Source organism: Etheostoma spectabile, chromosome 24, assembly GCF_008692095.1.
Source record: "Etheostoma spectabile isolate EspeVRDwgs_2016 chromosome 24, UIUC_Espe_1.0, whole genome shotgun sequence".
In the NCBI taxonomy this organism is placed as follows: Eukaryota; Metazoa; Chordata; class Actinopteri; order Perciformes; family Percidae; genus Etheostoma; species Etheostoma spectabile.
In genome coordinates, this window is record NC_045756.1 from 2,436,124 (window position 1) to 2,456,084 (window position 19,961).

The 19,961-nt window shown below is 38.5% G+C and overlaps 2 protein-coding genes and 2 long non-coding RNA genes across 7 annotated transcripts in view; 2 read left to right on the plus strand and 2 right to left on the minus strand.

The window, feature by feature from the left end:
* Nucleotides 1–19,961, plus strand: part of LOC116673980 (uncharacterized) — a 28,563-nt gene that overhangs the window by 4,940 nt on the left and 3,662 nt on the right. For 2 of the 3 annotated variants that reach the window (XR_004327933.1, XR_004327934.1), the window contains exon 2: nucleotides 14,017–14,023. This is a non-coding gene — a long non-coding RNA (uncharacterized LOC116673980). Of the gene's footprint in view, nucleotides 1–13,704; nucleotides 13,724–14,016; nucleotides 14,024–19,961 lie in introns of those variants that run through there. The other variant, XR_004327935.1, reaches the window with a different exon arrangement.
* LOC116673977 (dipeptidyl peptidase 4) lies at nucleotides 52–10,554 on the minus strand. Its single transcript, XM_032506410.1, has 26 exons — nucleotides 10,313–10,554; nucleotides 10,121–10,208; nucleotides 9,582–9,680; nucleotides 8,441–8,532; nucleotides 8,198–8,272; nucleotides 7,984–8,036; nucleotides 7,669–7,741; nucleotides 7,342–7,462; nucleotides 6,726–6,880; nucleotides 6,525–6,619; nucleotides 5,791–5,920; nucleotides 5,108–5,146; nucleotides 4,531–4,629; nucleotides 4,338–4,408; nucleotides 4,015–4,065; nucleotides 3,758–3,870; nucleotides 3,547–3,594; nucleotides 3,356–3,454; nucleotides 3,183–3,252; nucleotides 2,895–3,089; nucleotides 2,598–2,652; nucleotides 2,344–2,443; nucleotides 2,186–2,244; nucleotides 2,010–2,082; nucleotides 1,726–1,799; nucleotides 52–589 (listed from the first exon to the last, which is right to left on the minus strand). The coding sequence occupies exons 1-26, from the start codon at nucleotides 10,313–10,315 to the stop codon at nucleotides 497–499; spliced, it is 2,223 nt and encodes a 740-aa protein (XP_032362301.1). The 5' UTR covers nucleotides 10,316–10,554; the 3' UTR covers nucleotides 52–496.
* The window catches only part of LOC116673981 (uncharacterized), a 15,919-nt gene continuing 9,652 nt past the window's right edge, over nucleotides 13,695–19,961 (minus strand). Inside the window, exon 3 of the long non-coding RNA XR_004327936.1 lies at nucleotides 13,695–13,731. This is a non-coding gene — a long non-coding RNA (uncharacterized LOC116673981). The remainder of the gene's footprint in view (nucleotides 13,732–19,961) is intronic.
* The window catches only part of gca (grancalcin), a 7,048-nt gene continuing 2,958 nt past the window's right edge, over nucleotides 15,872–19,961 (plus strand). For both annotated transcript variants that reach the window (XM_032506412.1, XM_032506411.1), the window contains exons 1-4: nucleotides 15,872–16,040; nucleotides 17,416–17,643; nucleotides 19,400–19,469; nucleotides 19,878–19,921. In XM_032506412.1, coding sequence (XP_032362303.1) covers nucleotides 16,017–16,040; nucleotides 17,416–17,643; nucleotides 19,400–19,469; nucleotides 19,878–19,921 — 366 coding nt within the window. In that variant the 5' untranslated portion in view covers nucleotides 15,872–16,016. The remainder of the gene's footprint in view (nucleotides 16,041–17,415; nucleotides 17,644–19,399; nucleotides 19,470–19,877; nucleotides 19,922–19,961) is intronic.

Consider the following 19,961-nt stretch of genomic DNA (forward strand, 5'->3'; position numbering starts at 1 on the left):
GCCATCATTGATGACCCCCCCCCCCCAAACTGAAAAGAACATGATATCTCAAAGAGTTCTCATTGTTGAATTCTTTATTTTATGAAACAATTATTACATCAAACAGTCAACAATCTAAAACATTTTTTAAAATTGATAAAATTACTTTGGTGCATTACATTTATGTGCATATTTCAATACAATACTATAAAAACTATGTTCAAGTAGTTACACTTTCATATCATTACTGTAGCCTATGTCTTGATCCCCAGGTCAAATATAGTTAAATTTACAAAACTTTGGAAAGAAATCCACATTTGAAGTATTTGTGGTACAAGTAACCATGTAAGTCATCATTTCCAGAGAAGCAGTTTTTTTTTGACTGATGCATGATAAAATTTAACTAAATGGCATTATGGCTCGGACCACTTAGTACTTTTCTGGCGTTTGAAGAACTAAAAACTAAATCCCAATTTTTTAGTTTTATTCAAAAGAGATATTTGTAATCCAGTGGACTTTATGCAAAGCACCTCTGTAGGAAGTGGCTCATGTGGGTGTAGACGTGTTGATTGGCCGAGCCGCCAAGCCCATGATCCTTATCTGTGTACCACTGAAAGAAAAAAGACATTTGTTGCGATGTTGGGTGACAGCACTTCTTGTTGACATAGTATTTTTAAAGACAACAAGGTTAGCTCGCCCCTCCCTCCTCCTCCTCATCCCGTCCCCTCTCCCTACCTTCTGTGCTTCCGTGCACTAACCCCCCAACCTCCCAACCCACACCCCCGAATCCTTCTTGTTGGTTATTGGCTGTAATGCTGGAAGACTGTTTATGTTTGGTGGTGCACGTTGGCACAGTTTGTTTTTGTTGGCATTTGTGGAGCCTGGGCTGTCTACAGAGACCGCGTTTTTTTTGTACGGGGGACAGGCAGCTAGCAGATAGTAAGGAGATGTTTTTACAGTGTGTTCTGGGGACAGGCAGCTAGCAGATAGTGAGGAGATGTTTTTTTTACAGTGTGTTCTGGGACAGGCAGCTAGCATATGAGGAGATGTTTTACAGTGTGTTCTGGGACAGGCGCTAGCAGATAGTAAGGAGATGTTTTTTACAGTGTGTTCTGGGGACAGGCAGCTAGCAGTAGTGAGGAGATGTTTTTTACAGTGGTTCTGGGGACAGGCAGCTAGCAGATAGTAAGGAGATGTTTTTTACAGTGTGTTCTGGGGACAGGCAGCTAGCAGATAGTGAGGAGATGTTTTTACAGTGTGTTCTGGGGACAGGCAGAGAGCAGATATGAGGAGATGTTTTTTACAGTGTGTTCTGGGAACAGGCAGCTGCAGATAGTAAGGGATGTTTTTTACAGTGTTTTCTGGGGACAGGCAGCTAGCAGATAGTGAGGAGTGTTTTTTACGATGTGTTCTGGGGACAGGCAGCTAGCAGATAGTAAGGAGATGTTTTTTACAGTGTGTTCTGGGGACAGGCAGCTAGCAGATAGTAAGAGATGTTTTTTACAGTGTTTTCTGGGACAGGCAGCTAGCAGATAGTGAGGAGATGTTTTTTACAGTGTGTTCTGGGGACAGGCAGCTAGCAGATAGTGAGGAGATGTTTTTTACAGTGTGTTCTGGGGACAGGCAGCTAGCAGATTGTGAGGAGATGTTTGCTGTATGTGACAAAAAAATGCCGTAGCTTAAAAAACGTTTTAGAGCACCTTAAGTCTTCCAGTCATTCCACTTTGGATTTGCAAGATAACTTACCATCGCCTCAAAGTCCACCTGCTCGTCCACTAGAGCTTCAGAGATCTCGGCTGCCTGCTGGAAGTGAACATTGTCTAGAAAACACAACAAAAACAAACAAAAAAATTAACAAGGGTTTCAATGCAATCCGCCCATTTTAGTCAAGAAAGGTCACTATAGACTTGACCACTGACTTTTCCAAAATACCACTTCAAGTGTCACACATGGAGAAAGTTTGATCTGATGGTAGCGCTAGATTGGTCAACAAAATCCTTAATCCTAAATTATGGCACTGCATAACTCACCATCAGCTGTTCCATGAACCAGAAGATAATCCACTGAATGGAAATTCTTGGCTCTGGCAGTTACTGTTGAGTTCTGCACATAATCAGATTTGTGTGTTAAAACAGCCAATAACATGAATAATGACCATCAGATACAAGAGACAGTCCTAACATCACATAATATGTGTGAAACTTACAGTGTAGGCAAGAGAATTCTGTGAGGGCTCCATCATGTAACGCTCTGTGTAGATGGAATCTGGAATTGACAAACAGATCATGTGTGCCATTCAAGTGAGTGTGTTAGGTCTGGGAGGTTGTCAACATCAAGAATGTGCTTAAAAAGACAAAGAAATACCATAATATTCCCATTTGGACACTGGAGCGACCGCCATTCCACATTTAAAAACTCCACTTCCTGATCCCAAGACCATTGAAGTCACATATCCACCATAAGACTGTGAAAACAAATTCAATTCTGTAGCTCACCCTAGCCCTTTAATAAGACCAAGCACACTGACAGCATGGTGAAAAAGGATAGAATAGAAATAGCACATTTCAGGACAGTTTCTTTTGACAAAACAGTTCTAATACAAGTCGGTAAGAACTTACCCAGCCCCAAATAGCAACTCTGTCTTTGTCTATGAAGCCCATTTTGATGAATTCCCTAAAATACAAAAAAGACAATTATCTCAATAAGGAAAGTACATTACAAGAATGAAAATTGGCCTTCTGATCATCCTAGTAACTTGATGATGCTTATGCCATTTCCTGTGTGTATGTCTGTGTTTCAACCACAGAAACAAGTCCGATCCAGTTTTATCAAGCTTTACTGGGAAACAGAGGGTGAAGCTGTTTGTTCGAGCGAAGATGCATTGTCTTGTCTAAACTGGTTCTTGCTTTCCTTACCTGGCTGCTGTTATCTGATCTTCCACCTCATAGGTTCCCAGACCTTTGTAGATTGCATGCATTAACTTGTCGCCTTGGTAACCGCTTCCTCTTCCGTCAAAGCTTGCGACGATGATTTTCTCCGTGCTGGCCAGGTAGGTGGACCAGCTTACCCTGTAGATGAAGTCTGCTTTCTGACTGCAGGGACCAGCATACCTGGGAGAGCAAATCAGTATCAGTTTATGAACTCTTTTGAAAAGCATTTTTAATTAAGTTTTGTATATTTTTATTTTTTAAATAAATTCTTACACATCTATTAGTAAAGGGTATTTCTTGGATTCATCAAAGCCTGGGGGCAAAAACATCTGATACCAGAGATCTGTCAAATACAGCCGAGATGTAAATACAGTTTTCCCAGTTAGTTAAAAAGAGTGTTAAAGGAAAATTATATTTATTACTTTAAATCAGAAGAATTCACTTACTGTATCCTTCAAGTTGGATGGAGGCTCGGCGCATAGTGGGCATTTGGATGTCAGCTATCAGGCTGCGAAATTCTGTATTGTCCTCCAAAACATTTAACTCTACAAAATATAGAAATATAGAAGTCTCATTCAAACAACATTTTCTCCTCCTTGATATGATTGTTAGATTTGATTTCCAAGTTGTGGATTACCTTTATTTTCCCTGTTATCCATGAGAGCATAATAAGGAATGCCAGGACCTTTGTGTAAAAGTTCCAATTATATTAGCTATTTTACATATTTTTAAATATAATACTTATAATAAAATAAGCAATAATTAATGTGTTACGGAATATATCAATAATACAGATAGTGGTATTTTGCAAAAATAAGAGGCATATGAAAAAAAAAAAAAAAACTGACCACTGCAGCTCAAACGGTAGAAGGAGGCATTGTGGCTAAAGTAGGCGGAGTTATACTGACAGTCTTCTCCATGTAATGCACAAGTCAGGCAATCAGTTGCTTGATTGGTCAACCTGACACACACACACACACACACACACACACACACACACACACACACACACACACACACACACACTTTAAGTCTGAAGAAATGCTTTCTAATCAAACATTGTCTTTAAATAAAACACAAACTCTAAAGTAATAAAGACCCTTACTTGTAAACGTGCCTTCTTCCTGGCTTGCCCCCTTCATTACTTGAATAATAGCTGTGGAATAATTGGTATAAAGGAGAGAGGTGGAAATTTCAGACTGTAGTAAAGGAGGATTTCAGCTTATGGGACTTAACAGTTGTGTCTCTAACTTCATCATAACTTAGCAACAATCTCAACGTTTCCAGAGACACCAAAAATGTTTGGGAAAGTGCATAAAGTGATGGATCCAGATCTAGAATATTCAAAGTTTTAAGAAAGCATTGTAAATAGCAGCACAAATCATAATACACAGTTATGCCCTATGTTTTTTTTCACAAGAGACTTACACACTATCCGCAGTTACTTTCAAAATGTCAATGACTTCCCATTCTCCAGTGGTGATTGGTTTAGCTATGCCCTGCATGATGAGTCAGAACAGAATGTGTGTAAGTAACATGCTACAGAAAATTATTGATTATATTAAATCTTAAAAAGAGCTTCTTTTGCTAATGTGATTCTGAAATGAGTCAGTCTACCTACCCCGAGCACATGATGGATGTGCTTGTACCCTTTAGTGTCGCTCATCAACAGGTAATAGCTTTTCTTGTCTGCAGCAAAAACTGGTTCTGGTGGAGAGAACTAGAAAGAACAAGTACTGTATATTATTATCATATGTTCTCCTACTGCTGTACTTTGTCGGTGGCTCTCAGCTACACGCCTATTAATTTCTACTGAGAATGTAAAACTTTAAAACAGCTCACAAATATATAGTGTCACAAAAAAAAGAAAAAAAAGGTTCAGCAATTTCTGGAAACAGCTGAGCACGGGAAATGATGCATGATTTGGAGACTATTTTGGTACTGGTGCTCTAGTGAGTGTGTCTGACAGCAGAGAGGTACATGTCACAATCAACCACAGTATGCAACAGTGTGGCTCATTGATGTGTTTTCAATCAATTTTGGACAACAATGGATCTCTTTGGCATAGAGGAATAGAAACACCAAGCTTTGGATAGACATGCAATAATTGTGGGTAGATAAGTTCATTGTTGTTTTTGATCTTTTCAGGGAATTTATAAAAAGAAAAAGAATGTCCTTTAACAGTGTATTGGACTTACCCGTCCAATCCAACCCGTGGGACTGTCTACCTCCAGATGCTGTAAAAAGGAATACAATAGGTTTTTACTTCTGCACCGAGATATATTTTCTAAGAGTATATTAGTCTTGTCAGTCCAAACACTAAGAGACGTTGCAACACAAAGCTACATTTAGACAACTTTTTACTAACATTTGCAACATTTTTGACTATGATCAGTAACAAAAAAGTGAACAACAAGAATTTGTTTGCGACATTGAGCTAAGAAAAAGAAATATCTATGATTCTGTATTGATAAGTTTATATGGTCTTGGTATGTTTCAGTTAGTTTAAAGGATAATTGCATAAAAGAATTTCAGTCTGCCTGAAAACAATACTGCAAGTGTTATTGGTTGCTGCGTTTGTCTCTATTATTCCAACATTGGAATGCATTTTAGTCATGCTAGCAGCATGGCTCTATGGGTAGCAATGTCCACCACTTTGGTCCGGCGTCAAATATATCAAGAACTGCTATTGGATTTTCATGAAAGGTTGTAGAAACAAATGTGGTCTCTTATCCGCCCTTTCAGTATAAAAGTGCTATAGGATTTATTTCTATTTAAATGGGTTGGTTCTCTGTGTGTTGCCAGTGTAAATTTCTATGTAGTAAATTGTTCTAATGTAGGAAAACAATATGAAATAACTGTTCATAACATCATGATTTACCTCAACAGGATCCCACTTGACTCCACTAAAATTGTAGATTTGAAGGATGAGGTGGTTTTGTACTCTCTTCAGCCATTGAACAGCTATTTGTTCATCCATCACCCATGTTACAGTGGCCAAGTAGTGCTCACTGAGGACAACAAAAAATGAAATGCATTATGACACTGGTAAGCTCCTATCTATTTCTGATTCCCTTCTCTGATAGCAGGAGTTACCATTTGTTACTCATATTTGGTGCAACATTTAACCATTTTTTTACCACTTGGGAATTGATCAAAATTGTCCAAATTCTCTTAAAAATACCAAATAAAGACACCCAGACCTTGAAGAACACCATAGATTACATTTACATTTAATTTTTCGGCGATTGGATGGCGAGCACTTCTGTTCTGGAATCTGCTCAGACACCCCCTTACTGCCAATATACAGTGACTAAGGACGCCATACAGCCTCTTAATGCCCTAATTTGTGGTTTAAAGTTTCATTAGGCTCAAAATGGCTTATTTTATACAGTGAGTGGAGACTCATGGGTACCAATAAAACCCCTTTTCATGAAGATATCTCAAGGTGAAAGTGGCCATGACAAGCCAGTATGACACGGCACCACTGGGTTCCTTACATTAGCAAGTTTTGACACTAATATCTTCCCTCTGTTAAAAACTAAAAGACTGGGCCCGCTGGCAGGTCGTCAGATTGTTAATATGTTAACAGAAAAATAGAGGCTGTTTTATTACCTCGTGTTGAGTGAGTCTGGGACAACAACTTCAGTAATTGTTGTGTTGTCAGTGTCCACAACAAACAGTTTTACAATAGGGTTGGGAGTACCTGGCTGCACAAGAAAAGAATGTAAGATACACTCATTGGCATACAACAATGCAACGATCCCAATGAAAGCTTGTTAGTCAAACAAGCCCTGGATGGATGTCCTACAGTACCTTTGGATATGGAATAGAAACAGTGCTGGGGTACTGGTTCTCGCCATACCAGGAGTACTCTATAGTGTGGACCTCTGTGTCATTGAACTCAGCATAAGCCACGTACTTCCCTCCGGGTGACCACCACAGGCCCTGAGAGGATGAGAACATCTCCTCTGGAAGGGGGAAAGTGTGAATCTGATCAAGGATGACTAAATTAGGATTCAGGACCATGGGGTCAGGTTTTGGATTCAATTCCCACTACAAAAACCGTCTGTTTCACCGTCTAACTTACAAAAAGGCATTGTCATTAAACAAAACCTACTTCCTGACGTGGAATGCTCGAGAAGCAAGATTTCACAATAACATTTCACACATTTATGATCAATTTATAGTGTATTTTACTGTATTGCATTGAAATGTCCCATCACCATCTCCTGATTAGAAAATGTGATAAATATATATCAAGACAATTTATGTGTGCGTTGCTGAAGTGAAACTACTCCAGCAATTACAACTTACCCGAAAATATCAGCAGCATGTAATAGAAGTTTAGAAGTGAAAATCCAAGTATACTAAAATAGTACTTAACTACTAACCTCCTTCATGTCTTTATGTCTAATTTTGTACAACTTACCCTCATACACCCAGTCCGGGATCCCATTTAAAATAAGATTCTCCTTGCCATTGAAGGTGACTTGATGTGGGGGTGATGCAGGGCTGGTCTTTATATACACATTATTTTCCCAAACGTAGGCCTGAAAATGCAATACGGATACAAACATTCAGAAAAAAAGCCTGATTTGTTTTCTGAACAATCACAAAACCAGATTAATTCTGTGTTGCTCTGCTGAAGTGTGCTGAAGTGTCACCCACTGCAAATCCAAACTGTCACTCAAAGTTACTATATATATAGTACTTGTATACTCATACAACCAATCTTTTTTTGTGTGTCCAAGTTTACCAGCTTGTTCCCTTCAGGAGACCAGGCAAAGTACTGGATTTCTTCAGGAATATCAGAGGGTGTGAGAAATGTGCTGAAATAAAGAAAAAATAGGACATTTGGGGATCTGTAGTGAGCTTTACTTATGTGCTGTATTATTATTTTATTTCAGAAGAAATATTCTAAAATAATCTACTTTGCATGCATAACTTACTATTTGGTGGATGCTTTTAACTGGAGTGCATTGCATTATTATAAGTGCATAGATGTAACTGTTCGTAGAAAGCCACATAATGAAAATATAAAGTAATGAAAATCTATAGTTCAGATACTTACTTTGATTCCAGGTCATAAAGTGAATATGTAGCTGTAAATGAATGGCGCCACAGCTAATGGGACAAAAAAACACAACACTGTGCTGTGAACACTTTTGCTTTAAATATGCATCAGATTCATTTCTTTTCTTGATCAAGTATTTTTATTTATACAGTTAACAAACAATACTGGGACAAATATGCATCAGATTAATGTGAATAAAAGCGTAGTGTACCTTTGAACGGTTGCTTATGAATGCAACGTATTTGCGGTCAGCAGACAGCTGGTAGTCATAAGCGTCTTTTTCGTTCTATTTTGAAGAAAAAAAAACGCAGTTATGGGAGTTTCACAGCCTATGGCCTCACTGACAACACTGCATTTGTTTGGATTGGTATGTATAGTTTTCATGCTGAGATAATGTGGTTTATGTTGCTTCCATAAAAGAAGCACACAGAGGCACACAAGCGGGGTGACTTACAAACTTGTCTCTGCTCAAGAACTCTGACACCGCTCCTGTGACAACGTCGTGGAGGAAGACTGAGCCCTGGGACTTATTCAAATACTCATTATCTGTGGAGGAAGATGACAAAAATACTGTAATTTAGAATAGAATATTGGATTTAAAATAGAGAACAAGTGTGCAAATCCCTGAAGAAGTCAACTAAACGTTTCCACTTCATAGCCAGGGTTGCTAAAGTAACAAATGCATGAAACATGATTATTTAGAAATTAATGATGGATGTATCATGAATTCCTGCTGCTAACCAGTAAGAAATGATCATGCCACATGCTATGTGTTTCTGTGATTGGTTAAAGGGCCACTCCGCATATTTTGCATACAAAGTTTAGTTAACTCGTCACGAGGAGTATACTTAGTACATAGCCTATAAACAATATAATAGCCATCTTCTCAGGCTCTAAGCGGCTTTGTCAAGGGAGATCCTGATGATGTCATAGTGATGTCATTAGGGTTATCTCAGTTTGGGCTCGAAAGTGAAAATCTTCACCAAAAAGCTGCTGCAAACTGGAGGCATGGAGTTTAAGAGACACAGCCATTTAGAAGGCAGTGAGAGTCTCATGCGGGAGTTGCATTATGGGAATTGTAGGATTCAGCTTTAACCATATCAGGGACCAAACATCAGGATAGCTCAAGCTCTGCTGCACAGATTTTGATCTTTAATTATTATTATTAGTTTTAAAATCTGTCTCTTGTGACTCCATTGTACTTCTATAAAGTCATTAATTGATCATCCATTAACCAATCACATTGTCATTGTGATGTCATCATACCTTATTGGTGAGCAACAGGAATGCATGATGTATCCTGCATTAATTCATGTGTTCATGTTCATGTGTTTTTTATCCTATAATAGAGTGTTATGACAAAAAGTCAATGTTTACAGTACATACCATAAAAACATTAACACACAGACAGACACTTGAATGAGGGGATCGATCAAAGTAAATTAGTAGCTAGACAAAAGAGAACCATGTAGCTGATAGATAAGAAGCACCCTCAGAGACACATTGACAGTTTAGACTGTACACATGTGGCTGCAATCAATGTCATCATGGTCCACTTCCCCTAGCTCTCCTTTTTACAGGTTTCATTCTCCCACCTGAGATCCACCTCATGCTGATGGACTTTGGTTTCAGTGAACTGTTGAAGACATCCTCTAGGGAGAAAGTTCTCATATTCTGGTCCCCCTTCTGCTTCTCTGAAACACGTTAGAGAGTTAGAACCTGACTGGGGTTGGAGGGTCAAGGGTACCTATATGATATCATACACATCATTATCATCATCATAATCATCATCATAAAATAAGCTAAGCGCTGTAAAGGCTGTAACAGATAATGACAAGTGGAATATTGCTTACGTCAGTGTGTGTTTGGGGTAATTATGGGAATTGTCATAGTGTGTACTGAGTCAGGATGAAACTATTGAAAGGCGCGCCCATGTTGTATCAGATATATGAATCCTGCTGTTGTGATGTCACGCACGGATGTCCACCAGGACATGTGTTTTTATTCTTAGATGGAAAACGGTTCAAACGGATCGTGCGTAATGACGCGTGCGTACCTTTTTTTCGGATGCGTTCAAAGGTCCGTCGGAACACAAATAATGCATTAATATAAACATTTAATAGCAAAGACTCACCTTTCAAATGTATAGCCGTGGGAACCGCTATCAAAATGACGACCACTGCTACCCCAAAGACTCCGAGGATCACCTTTCCGATGGAAACCTGCGGAGTGAACGGAGTCAGAAAAGTGCTCCAAAACGCTATTTTGCGAGGCATACGCCAGTCGCCAACATAACATCGATATGTATGTATAAACAAACCAGCACCATTGTTTCTGCGCGTGAAGTGTGTCACCAATATCCGTCCAAATCCCAACTTCATCGATCCAGACACGCGCGGAGAACACTGGCTAAAGTTATGCGATCTGCTGGCTGTTAAATATTCTCTCAACTGAAGTTCCAAAGGTGGGACAATAAATGTCCAGCGGAGTAAAGTTCGTCAGTTTTATGATGTTCCAAGTAAGGAGGCGTGCAGCTTGCTTGTTGCTGTTCCCCAAACTCTCCACTATTCAAACAAGTATTCATTCTTATAGACCACGGCCATACTCTGAGAATATGACCAAATAACGTTTATATGGACTTTCCTTATGCATTTGATAACCATTATTCTACTTCTACCCACATTATTCCACTACTAAATTTTCAGCCATAGCCCATAGCCTTAAATAAGTTTAATTTTTGTTCAAAACCGCAAGACGTTTATACTGTAACAATTATTTTCATATTCCATTATTCCGTTCAATGAGTGAATGACATTGACACGGTGTGGCTAGCAGACCAGTACAGTGACGAGAAACAGGCCGGCACTGACTCGTGATACTTTGTTTTCTTTCTGTCCAGCTGTCATACAGATGTAACTAGAACGGCTATTAACATGGCACTGACCACGCCACTCCCTCTCTGTTTAGCTGTCACTTTCCATATGAGGAAAACTCTATTCAATTGTCAAATCAGGGCACCCTATAACTTAATCTTGCCATGGGATCGCATGCCAATCAGGCCAGGGGCATAAAGTGGGCGGACGATCCCTACTTCCTGCCCCCCGGTGTTGGAGCCCTTGCTCGGACACATTTTCAAACTTGATGTCAGCCACGTGTAGCTGAGAAAGTTTCGTGACTATCTTGCACGGTTGCAGTTACTTTTTCCCTCCTTGTGCCAAGAATTGCACTCTGGGATCATAGTACTGCTGCTATTTATAATCTGATTATCTGCAGTAAATACATATAATAAAGTAACATTTGTCTACATATCAACATGTTTACTCTTTTAAAATTAAAACTCTAGTGCGTAACTTTTTGATAATAATAAACGACATTACATGTAATTACCCAGCTAACAATTCTTGGTTCCTAACCTCACAACCTTTAGAGAACGTTCCCCTAACCTCACAATAATTAGAGAATGGTCCCCTAACCTCACAACCTTTAGAGAACGTTCCCCTAACCTCACAACCTTTAGAGAACGTTCCCCTAACCTCACAATAATTAGAGAACGGTCCCCTAACGTTATCCTAACGTTGTTGCAACCTTTAGAGAACGTTAAGCCGTTACATTCAAGCCATTGCCAAATGAGTTGGATTTGTATTTCTTAGTGTGTTTAGAAGAATCTGTCTCAGTTGTTCTTTGCTAATTTCTCTTTTATGAGGATCACAGATTTGAGGAAAATGAAAGACTAAAGCATTTTTCCTGAATTTACATTAATTATTAATGTACTTCATGAGCAGACCCAAACAAAATCTGCAGATTTCTTATTTACAGTTTTTAGCAGTGACGCAGGATAAAAAATCTGCTGAATTTAGCAATCTGTTTCTGATTAGGGGGGAGATGTGTAAATGTTATGTGTGGGTTTTATTTTATCTTTTATAGTTGTTTAAAATCAGCGGGAAATTCAGTGGAGTTCTTTGTCTGCAGATTCCACGTGGCCCTGATTAGGAGTCCCAGTATTCAGGTCCTGAATAACATTGAGGTATGAGCAGTCCACCACTGGCTCAGATGACTTTACACTAGTGTTTGATGGCTGATAACAGCTGTACAGCTAGGACCAAGGCTAATAAACAGACCCGTAAATGCAGTACAATGCATACACTGTGTTTACATAATCATTAATAGGCTATTCTTCCTGTTTTGGTCCAGTTCCTGAAGGCAGCGTGAGAACTAGGCTATGTCACTGATTGTGTGACACAAGGTTGGAAACTCAAAAAAACGCCTTTTAAAAAAAAAAAAATATTTTTTTTTGACATGATAGCGCAAAAGCACAATTTGGAACAGAGGGGCTAAGAAAAATAAAGTCAGTGTTAGTCCATGTTGTCACAGACTGGAAGTTTTCACCTTTGTACATACTGCAAGTGCTGACCAGTCACAGTCAACGCTAAAAGCCTGTTAAAAGCTTAACAAATATAAAGCTGTGCCTTTATGTGGAATAGACATCATATTCTGCACTTGTTCCACTCATACCGGACATCCTCAGCAAACAAATAGACAGTGGATGTCTTCCCTAATGCAGCACAGCTTGTTTGAAGAGCATTAACTCCATTTACCTCATACTAAGATCAACTGAAATCATTTATATGTGTCACTTTGGACACATTTTGTCTTATTGGACAGGTGTAGTGGTGGTGTGTGGAAACAAGGAGAGAGAGGTGGAGCAGAGAAAATAAAGGGAGAATGAATGAGAAAGGAAACAGCCATTTGCGCATTACAGAGATTGAGGACAAGCTCGTACTTTGTGAATTGATCTTAAAATTGCCACTGCACTTGCAGCATTACAACTGCTGAAATATCATATTCCAAATGTTTGAGTTGTGTTGAGTGCAACACTTGTGATTTGCCTCACAAAAACACCCACACTCAGTTAATGTTGCACATAGAACTGTGCTTAAGCGTACAATCATTTGTCATAGCTACACCACATGGTACTGTTTATATCCTGCACTTAATACTTAGAAATCATAAACAGAGAAACGTCCAGTGTTTATTCACATGGAAAACATGCACTGGGTTTTGATTTCAACAGATGTGTCTGGGTCAGTACTATAATTGCATTCTTGGCTTGAGCTTTAATAGTGCTGGAGGAGAGTTTAGAAGTTAATGTTTGGGAGAACTATGTAGGAATCCCCGGTGTTAGAAATGGGTCAATGAATCATCTATTGACATCCTTAAAGCACTGCACCGTAGCAGCAGCTGACCTCAACACTGTCTTTTGCGTTAGAAGTACTCTGATCTTTAAGTAAAAGGGCCAATACAACAATTTAAAAGTACAAAATTTCATTAAAAGTCCTGCACTCAAAAACCTAATAAAGTAAAGTATAGAGATACTATCAACGTTAACGTTGCTCTCGAGGGAACACTGGGCTAAATCTTGCTTTGGAAGATGTTTTCATTACTCAATCCTTTAACAATGTAAAAACAACAATGTAAAAATAATCACAATACTTTTTTTTTACAAGTCCTGCATACGAAAAACAGATGACGTAGGCTACATGAACTAACAATTATCAGAGCAAAAATTTAAAGTGGCTGCCACACTCATTTATTAATTTTGTGGACCTTTTAGATTTTTACCACTCCAACCGTTGTTTACAGGAAATGAAACTCTCTTTGGTGGAAGTCATGGACTGAAACGTGACAAGGCGCTCCAACTTGACACTGCTTTTGTGTGTATGTGTGTGTGTGTGTGTGTGTGTGTTTCTTTCATTTAAGAAAGGAAAGAAAAATGTATGTCTGCATGTTTTAAATATTGTGATATTCAAGAAGACACATTTAAAGTCATACTATAATGTGACTTTAAATTCTTAACACTTCCCACAAGCTCTGACATATAGATGTTATAATTGATACTCTTTATTATCAGCAGTATTACAACATGTTTACCTTCACAGTTGCCAGTTTATGCACTCATAAGCCCGCATCACTATCAGCACCATTCACACTTTGAACTAATGTGCTAATGAGAACTGATGAGTGTCACCACAGATGTTTGGTTAAGTTGGAGCCATGAGACACCACAGAGTTTAACAGGAAGTTGCGTCATCCTCTGCACATATCACCGCCCACACTAGTCCGCTACCAGCTAAAAATATGGGAGGGTCATGTCTTTTTATTCTTTGTTGAGGGGAGGATCATCCAACTTTTCTTAGTCTAGGGGGGAGGGTCCCCCAACTTTTGCATTCATGAAAACAGCATATTTCAAAGTGGCTTGTTTGGTGCATATTTTTCCATGTAGCTCCATGTAGCTCTCTCAGTCTTGCAATGAAACTGCTTTGCTAGTTCCATCATGTTGTAACAAGACATCTGCTGAAAAAACCAATTGTCTTCATTAGCATTATCGACTGTTCAGTTCTAAAACATCGAAAACACCAATGTACAAAAACATAGTGGACCAGACGCAAGCTTTTATTTTGTCAAAGCATTCGCGGAGAGCACGCAGCTGGGGGGCATGGGACGGGAGGTCTCCAGGCTGTAGCCATACCCGACTCAAATATACTTTGGGTCCTGGTGATTATTTGTTAAATTGTGCAAACGACAGCGTTTTCAAGACATTTGAGAAGGAAGGAGTGGTAGCATGCAAGCTCCCAAAATTGACGCTTGTCTGAGAAATGGAGTTTTGGATAATGTTCAGCTTTGGCAGCTTTACCTGCAGCATATGCTAAAATATGCAATGACTAAAATATTTGTTCTTATATTCTTATATTTTATTCTTATATTTTGTTATTATTATTATTATTATTTCATGTATATTGTATGTATGTGTATTTTGTGTGCTGCTGTAACACTGTAATTTCCCATTTTTTGGGATCAATAAATATCTATCTATCTATCTATCTAAAGACCGTAAAACACCTCTGGTAGCCCCTTAAATAAAAAACAAACAGTCCCTAACCCAGTGCACTGCTGCTCTGTTTAATTCACATGTAGCTCCTCTAATTGCCTTCAGGGTCTGTGGATTCTCACCTTGTAACTTCTGATACATTTATCTCTTCTCTCTTTATCTATTCATCTTTGACATCATACATGCTTTGTGAGCATTTCCTATTTTATGTCAAGTTTTTTTTCGAGGTTAATAAAGCACACAACTGATTGATGAAGATAAACCATGATATTTCATATGATGTGCAACTAAAATTTTAAATTGCCCCGTATGTTTATTTTTTTAATTGTATTCCACTTCTTGTTTCTCTTCATTGTGTTCTTGTAAGTGTGAGGTATTTCTTTGCCTAATTTAAAGCACTTTAAGTTGTCTATGCTTCTGTTTAAAAGTCGCTGTACAAATAAACTCTCCTTCCTTACCTCAAGTGATCAGAAATCAAATATATTTTCTCTTTCCTTTATAGAAAGATTCTCAAAGCACCATCTAGTGGTGACAGAAAGCCATGCAGGACAGCCAAAAATTCTTCCTAAAATTAGCTTTAAATGGATCTCCAGCTTTGTGAAAGCAAGAACCATGTCATACTTTAGACTAAAAGCCTTTGTACAGTCTATCTGTGCCATTCAAAGGCTGTAAGTACGATTTACACCGATAACATCAAAAGGAAGAACAATGAGATATGAGAGGTGGACACATACAGGGAAAGTGGAGACTCCTAACTTCTATGGCAACTAGGAATGTTATAGCGAAGTTACCAAAATATGTCATTCAGTGGAAAGTGTGCATTTGATTTTCATTAGCTTTGATAAATTCATCTTTTAATCGCTTATTTCTACACGTCTTACTTTCAGATCATTGTGTTCCAAACCGTTTTGACATTCCTTTTACGAAGAGTACGTAAATGCAGCACCCCCACACAACAGATGGGCGGGACTTTTTCTACTGCTCCTCACTCATTGGCTACCTCAACTGTCAGCTAACGGAAGCTCGGATATGATGTAGAAAATATTCAGCCTTATCGGAAGTTACAACCGTGTAACAGAAAGTCCGTGGACAGCCTTATACTATAAAGATTTTAAACTTGTTACAGTTTGCCCAATTTCACCAAATGGCTTATCCAGGATACGGCGGGGTGAGTAAATTATATGTAACGTTAGGCGTGACAGTAATTTTATAGTACGAGCTTCATGGGTTAGCAGAAAAGCTAGCTTGGGGCTCTATTTTCAGTTACCGATCATTTTTCCCCAACATGTTATGTTACAAGTTTCGCTGTCTTCCTGTCGCATTGTTGATATTCATTGACCGCAATTAGGCAGTTTTTCAGTTCAATTTGGTATTAAGAAGCCATTTGGCTTCTCTAGTTTATAAGAAATTGACTGAAAAATGTCTTCCGGGATGGAAATTCCTAGCATTCAAGAGGACTAAGCAGCATTACCTTTAGCTTACTAGCTAAATGTGTAACGTCACACATAGACCTATACATATGCAAGAAGCCTTGGCCTACACTTAGCTTATACAACTCATATTAGAAGCCTAGAACTGGACTCTATTACTTACATTGTAGTATAATTTGTTTAATATGTTATTATACAAAATACTCTCAATGTTGGGGTGAATGCACTGACTGGGAATTCTTAATTACTGGCACTATAGAACCACCCTTTTCTATTTTTATCCTACTAGACAGTCACTTAAATTCCTTTGGACTTAGTCAATAAAACTTAAAAAAACGTGTAAAGGATGGTCTGACACTTTTTAGTAGGATTTGTGAGCTTTGTGTAAATTTGAAGCTAAAAGTAACTTTTAGTAAAGTCCAAGTGAGTGTAGAATGTTGAAACACCCTCAGTGTTTTGGAATAGGAACTACAGTACATCCCACAATGCTCTCCTTCAAGCAAGCATTGAATCAGCCTCCAAAGGTGACATGGTCACCATGATCAGGGCTGCTTCTGACACGCCCATGGTCACGATTGTGGTTACCTGGAAACGCACGAAAGATATTTTGGAAAAATATTTCCAAAACAGTTATGTTGACAATATCAGTAAATGCTATTTTGGGATGGTCTTCATTAAAATCTTTAATTAGTGTTTAAGAATAATACAGGAACCATTCAAAGAGAGAAACCTCTGTGGTGGCCCTCAGGCAACACAGAAAAAAAAAAGTTACCTGGCAAGTTTAAATATTTATATTTTGTTATTCATTGTCTTTTTACAGCTCAGCTGACATAATGTATATAATAACACTTTTTTCTGATATAATTGTAGTTAATCTGAAAATCAGGAAGAAAGTCATGAAACATCACTTTTTATGCTCTATGTAAATGTTGCATGTGTGGTCAGACTTGTTATATTTTTTAATCAAATGCTATAAATCAAGTCTGAGCACAAGAGAAAAATTCATTCTTACCATTTTGACTTACAAAACCAAATCTTTCTTACTCACTGACTGTATACAAACCAGCCCTTGTCTCCTCTCTGATCTGTTCTCTGATCTGTTCTCTGCCTCAGTATGGGGGTCCCATGCCAGGAATGCAAGCTCAGGGGATGCCTATGCAAGGAATGCCAGGAGGGCACATGGGAGGCGCCATGCCTGGGCAAATGGGTGGGCAGATGGGAGGCGCACCACCCCAGGGAGGATATGCCTCCTATGGAGGAGGCTATCCAGGCACATACGGTGCCCCACCCCCAGCTGCCAATGATCCAATGTGGAGTTACTTTACAGCCATAGCAGGCCAGGTACATGTTTTGATTACTCTTGAATTATTAGAAGAGCACACAGGAGGTTTTCACTACAGGTTTTGCTTTCAAGTTCACATTTCAAGTTTTTTTTTTGGTGAACTTTATAGATTTTCAATTTACATAGAAGAAACGACAAAGATAAAACATATTACCAACCCGTCCCAACCCAAGCACCAAGGCAAAAAATAACTAAATAACTAAATAAATAAATGAATCAATGAAAGAGAAAAAGAGGTGAGTACACAAAATATTGCTACACAGTTCTTGAACCTCACGTCACACTGCTCAGACTGGGAACATTATGCAGCATCATACCACACATAACCTTATATGATCGAGGGCAAAGGAGAATTACATCATGCGAGGGATACATTTTCAACAAATTCTATAAAGTGGGCCAGGTTTTAGCATATCTATCCCGTAAATTATTCAGTTTATATCTCAACTTCTCTAATGGCATCGCAAAGACTACCTCTTTGACCCAGTGTCTAAACGAGAGAGGTATCACAGACTTCCAGTGTAAAAGAATTTGTCTCCGGGCTAGAAGGGAAATAAATGCTACAGCGTTTGCCTGGAGGACCGTAAATTGTTCTTCTGATGGGAATACCCTGAAAATAGCAACTGTTGGATCAGGATCCACTGTTCTGTCACAAATGACAAAGGCAATGTCTAGTGCTGTTTGGTAGATTTTAGACACCCTTCTTTTCATTGTAGGGTCCAGGACCAGTATGGTATCAATTGCCCTTTTTGGTGGTAAGGAGGGATATGGGAAGTGTTTCTTAGCAACGCTGCGTAGCTGTAAGTATCTGGAAAAATGATTGTTGGGGAGGTTGTGGTCTTTTTGTAGTTTGTCAAATGAAGCAAATGAGTCCTTGACAAAGAGGTCACCAAAAAAATACCAAACCATTCTTATGCCATACTTGGAAGGTAGTGTCAATCTGGGATGGAGGAAACAAATGATTGTTTGCTAGTGGAAACAAAGAAATTGCCTGACTGAAATGAAATTGTTTCCAGAAGTAGAACCATATCTTACGAGTGTTTTTGACAACTGAGTTCAAACCATGAAGACCTACGCTGACGGGTTTTTATAATTGTTCTAATCGTCCAAAACTATGACGATTAGAATGTCTTAATGAAAATTAAAATGAAGTACACATTGTTTTATACATGTGTTTACTGTGTCAAAATAAAATAATAGTAATTAGCTTTTTGTTCTTTGAATTTTTCATTCCACATTCAAGTCAAAAAACAACACGGACACACCATTAAGTATTTCACTTTCTTTTTTATTTATTTATTTTTCTTTTAATTTCATGTAGGCATTTTAAATATTTTAATCAAATGCTTCCATTTGGTTAATGCTGCACAGGAATTTTCAGAAAGTTTTTCGGACATTTTATAATTTTTTTGTTTTGTTTGTTTTTTTAAATTCGGACTCCGTTTGCACTGAAATGTTTTAATTTTTCAATTTTTTTTCAAGTACTGTCTATAATTTATATAGTTTTTAGGGGGGACAACCCTATATATAACTCACATTTTATCTTTCTTTCTTGCTTGTTTTCTTTAGTTTTACTCCGCATACAGTAGTACATACAGTACTTAAGTGGTAGTATACAAGGAGACATAGGCGACTTTTCAGTGTGTCTCTCTGCTCTCATTACTTTACACTTGACCAGCAGGCTAGTCCCCCCCGAACATTGTTAATTCCTCTGAAAGTCCCACATGGCTGAATGTTACTCCCTGCTCTGTACAGGACGGTGAGGTCGATGCAGAGGAGCTCCAGAGGTGTCTGACCCAGTCTGGTTTCACTGGCAGCTACACTCGTAAGTTCCCTACTGTCACTTCCACAAAAGAGGATTACTGAGACAAAGACTGAAGTTTTAATGACTCATAACTTAGTCAGGGGTTATAGTCTTGCAGGACAGGTATGTAAGCTGTATTTGTATCCTATGCACGAAATTAATCTATGTTTGAGGTATGTTTTCTCTAGTTTTTGTGGGGGTGTCAGAGATGTGTATGTAAACTTGTAGTAATAAAAATGCACACTAGGCATGGGCCTGTTAATGTTTTCAAGGTATACACCATCAAAATATGCTTTTTAAAAGTTCAATATTGAATGCTTCCAAAACACTGCAGTGAGCACATTACCTGCAGCAGCCAAAGCCTGAAACCTCTAACAATAACTTAACTTGACTTATTCTTCTTTCTTTTTCTTTTTTTTCTCTTTGCAGCATTCAGCTTGGATACGTGCAGGATCATGATTGCAATGCTTGATGTATCCTTTCTGTACCACCAGGGTTCAAGTTTAATTCTGA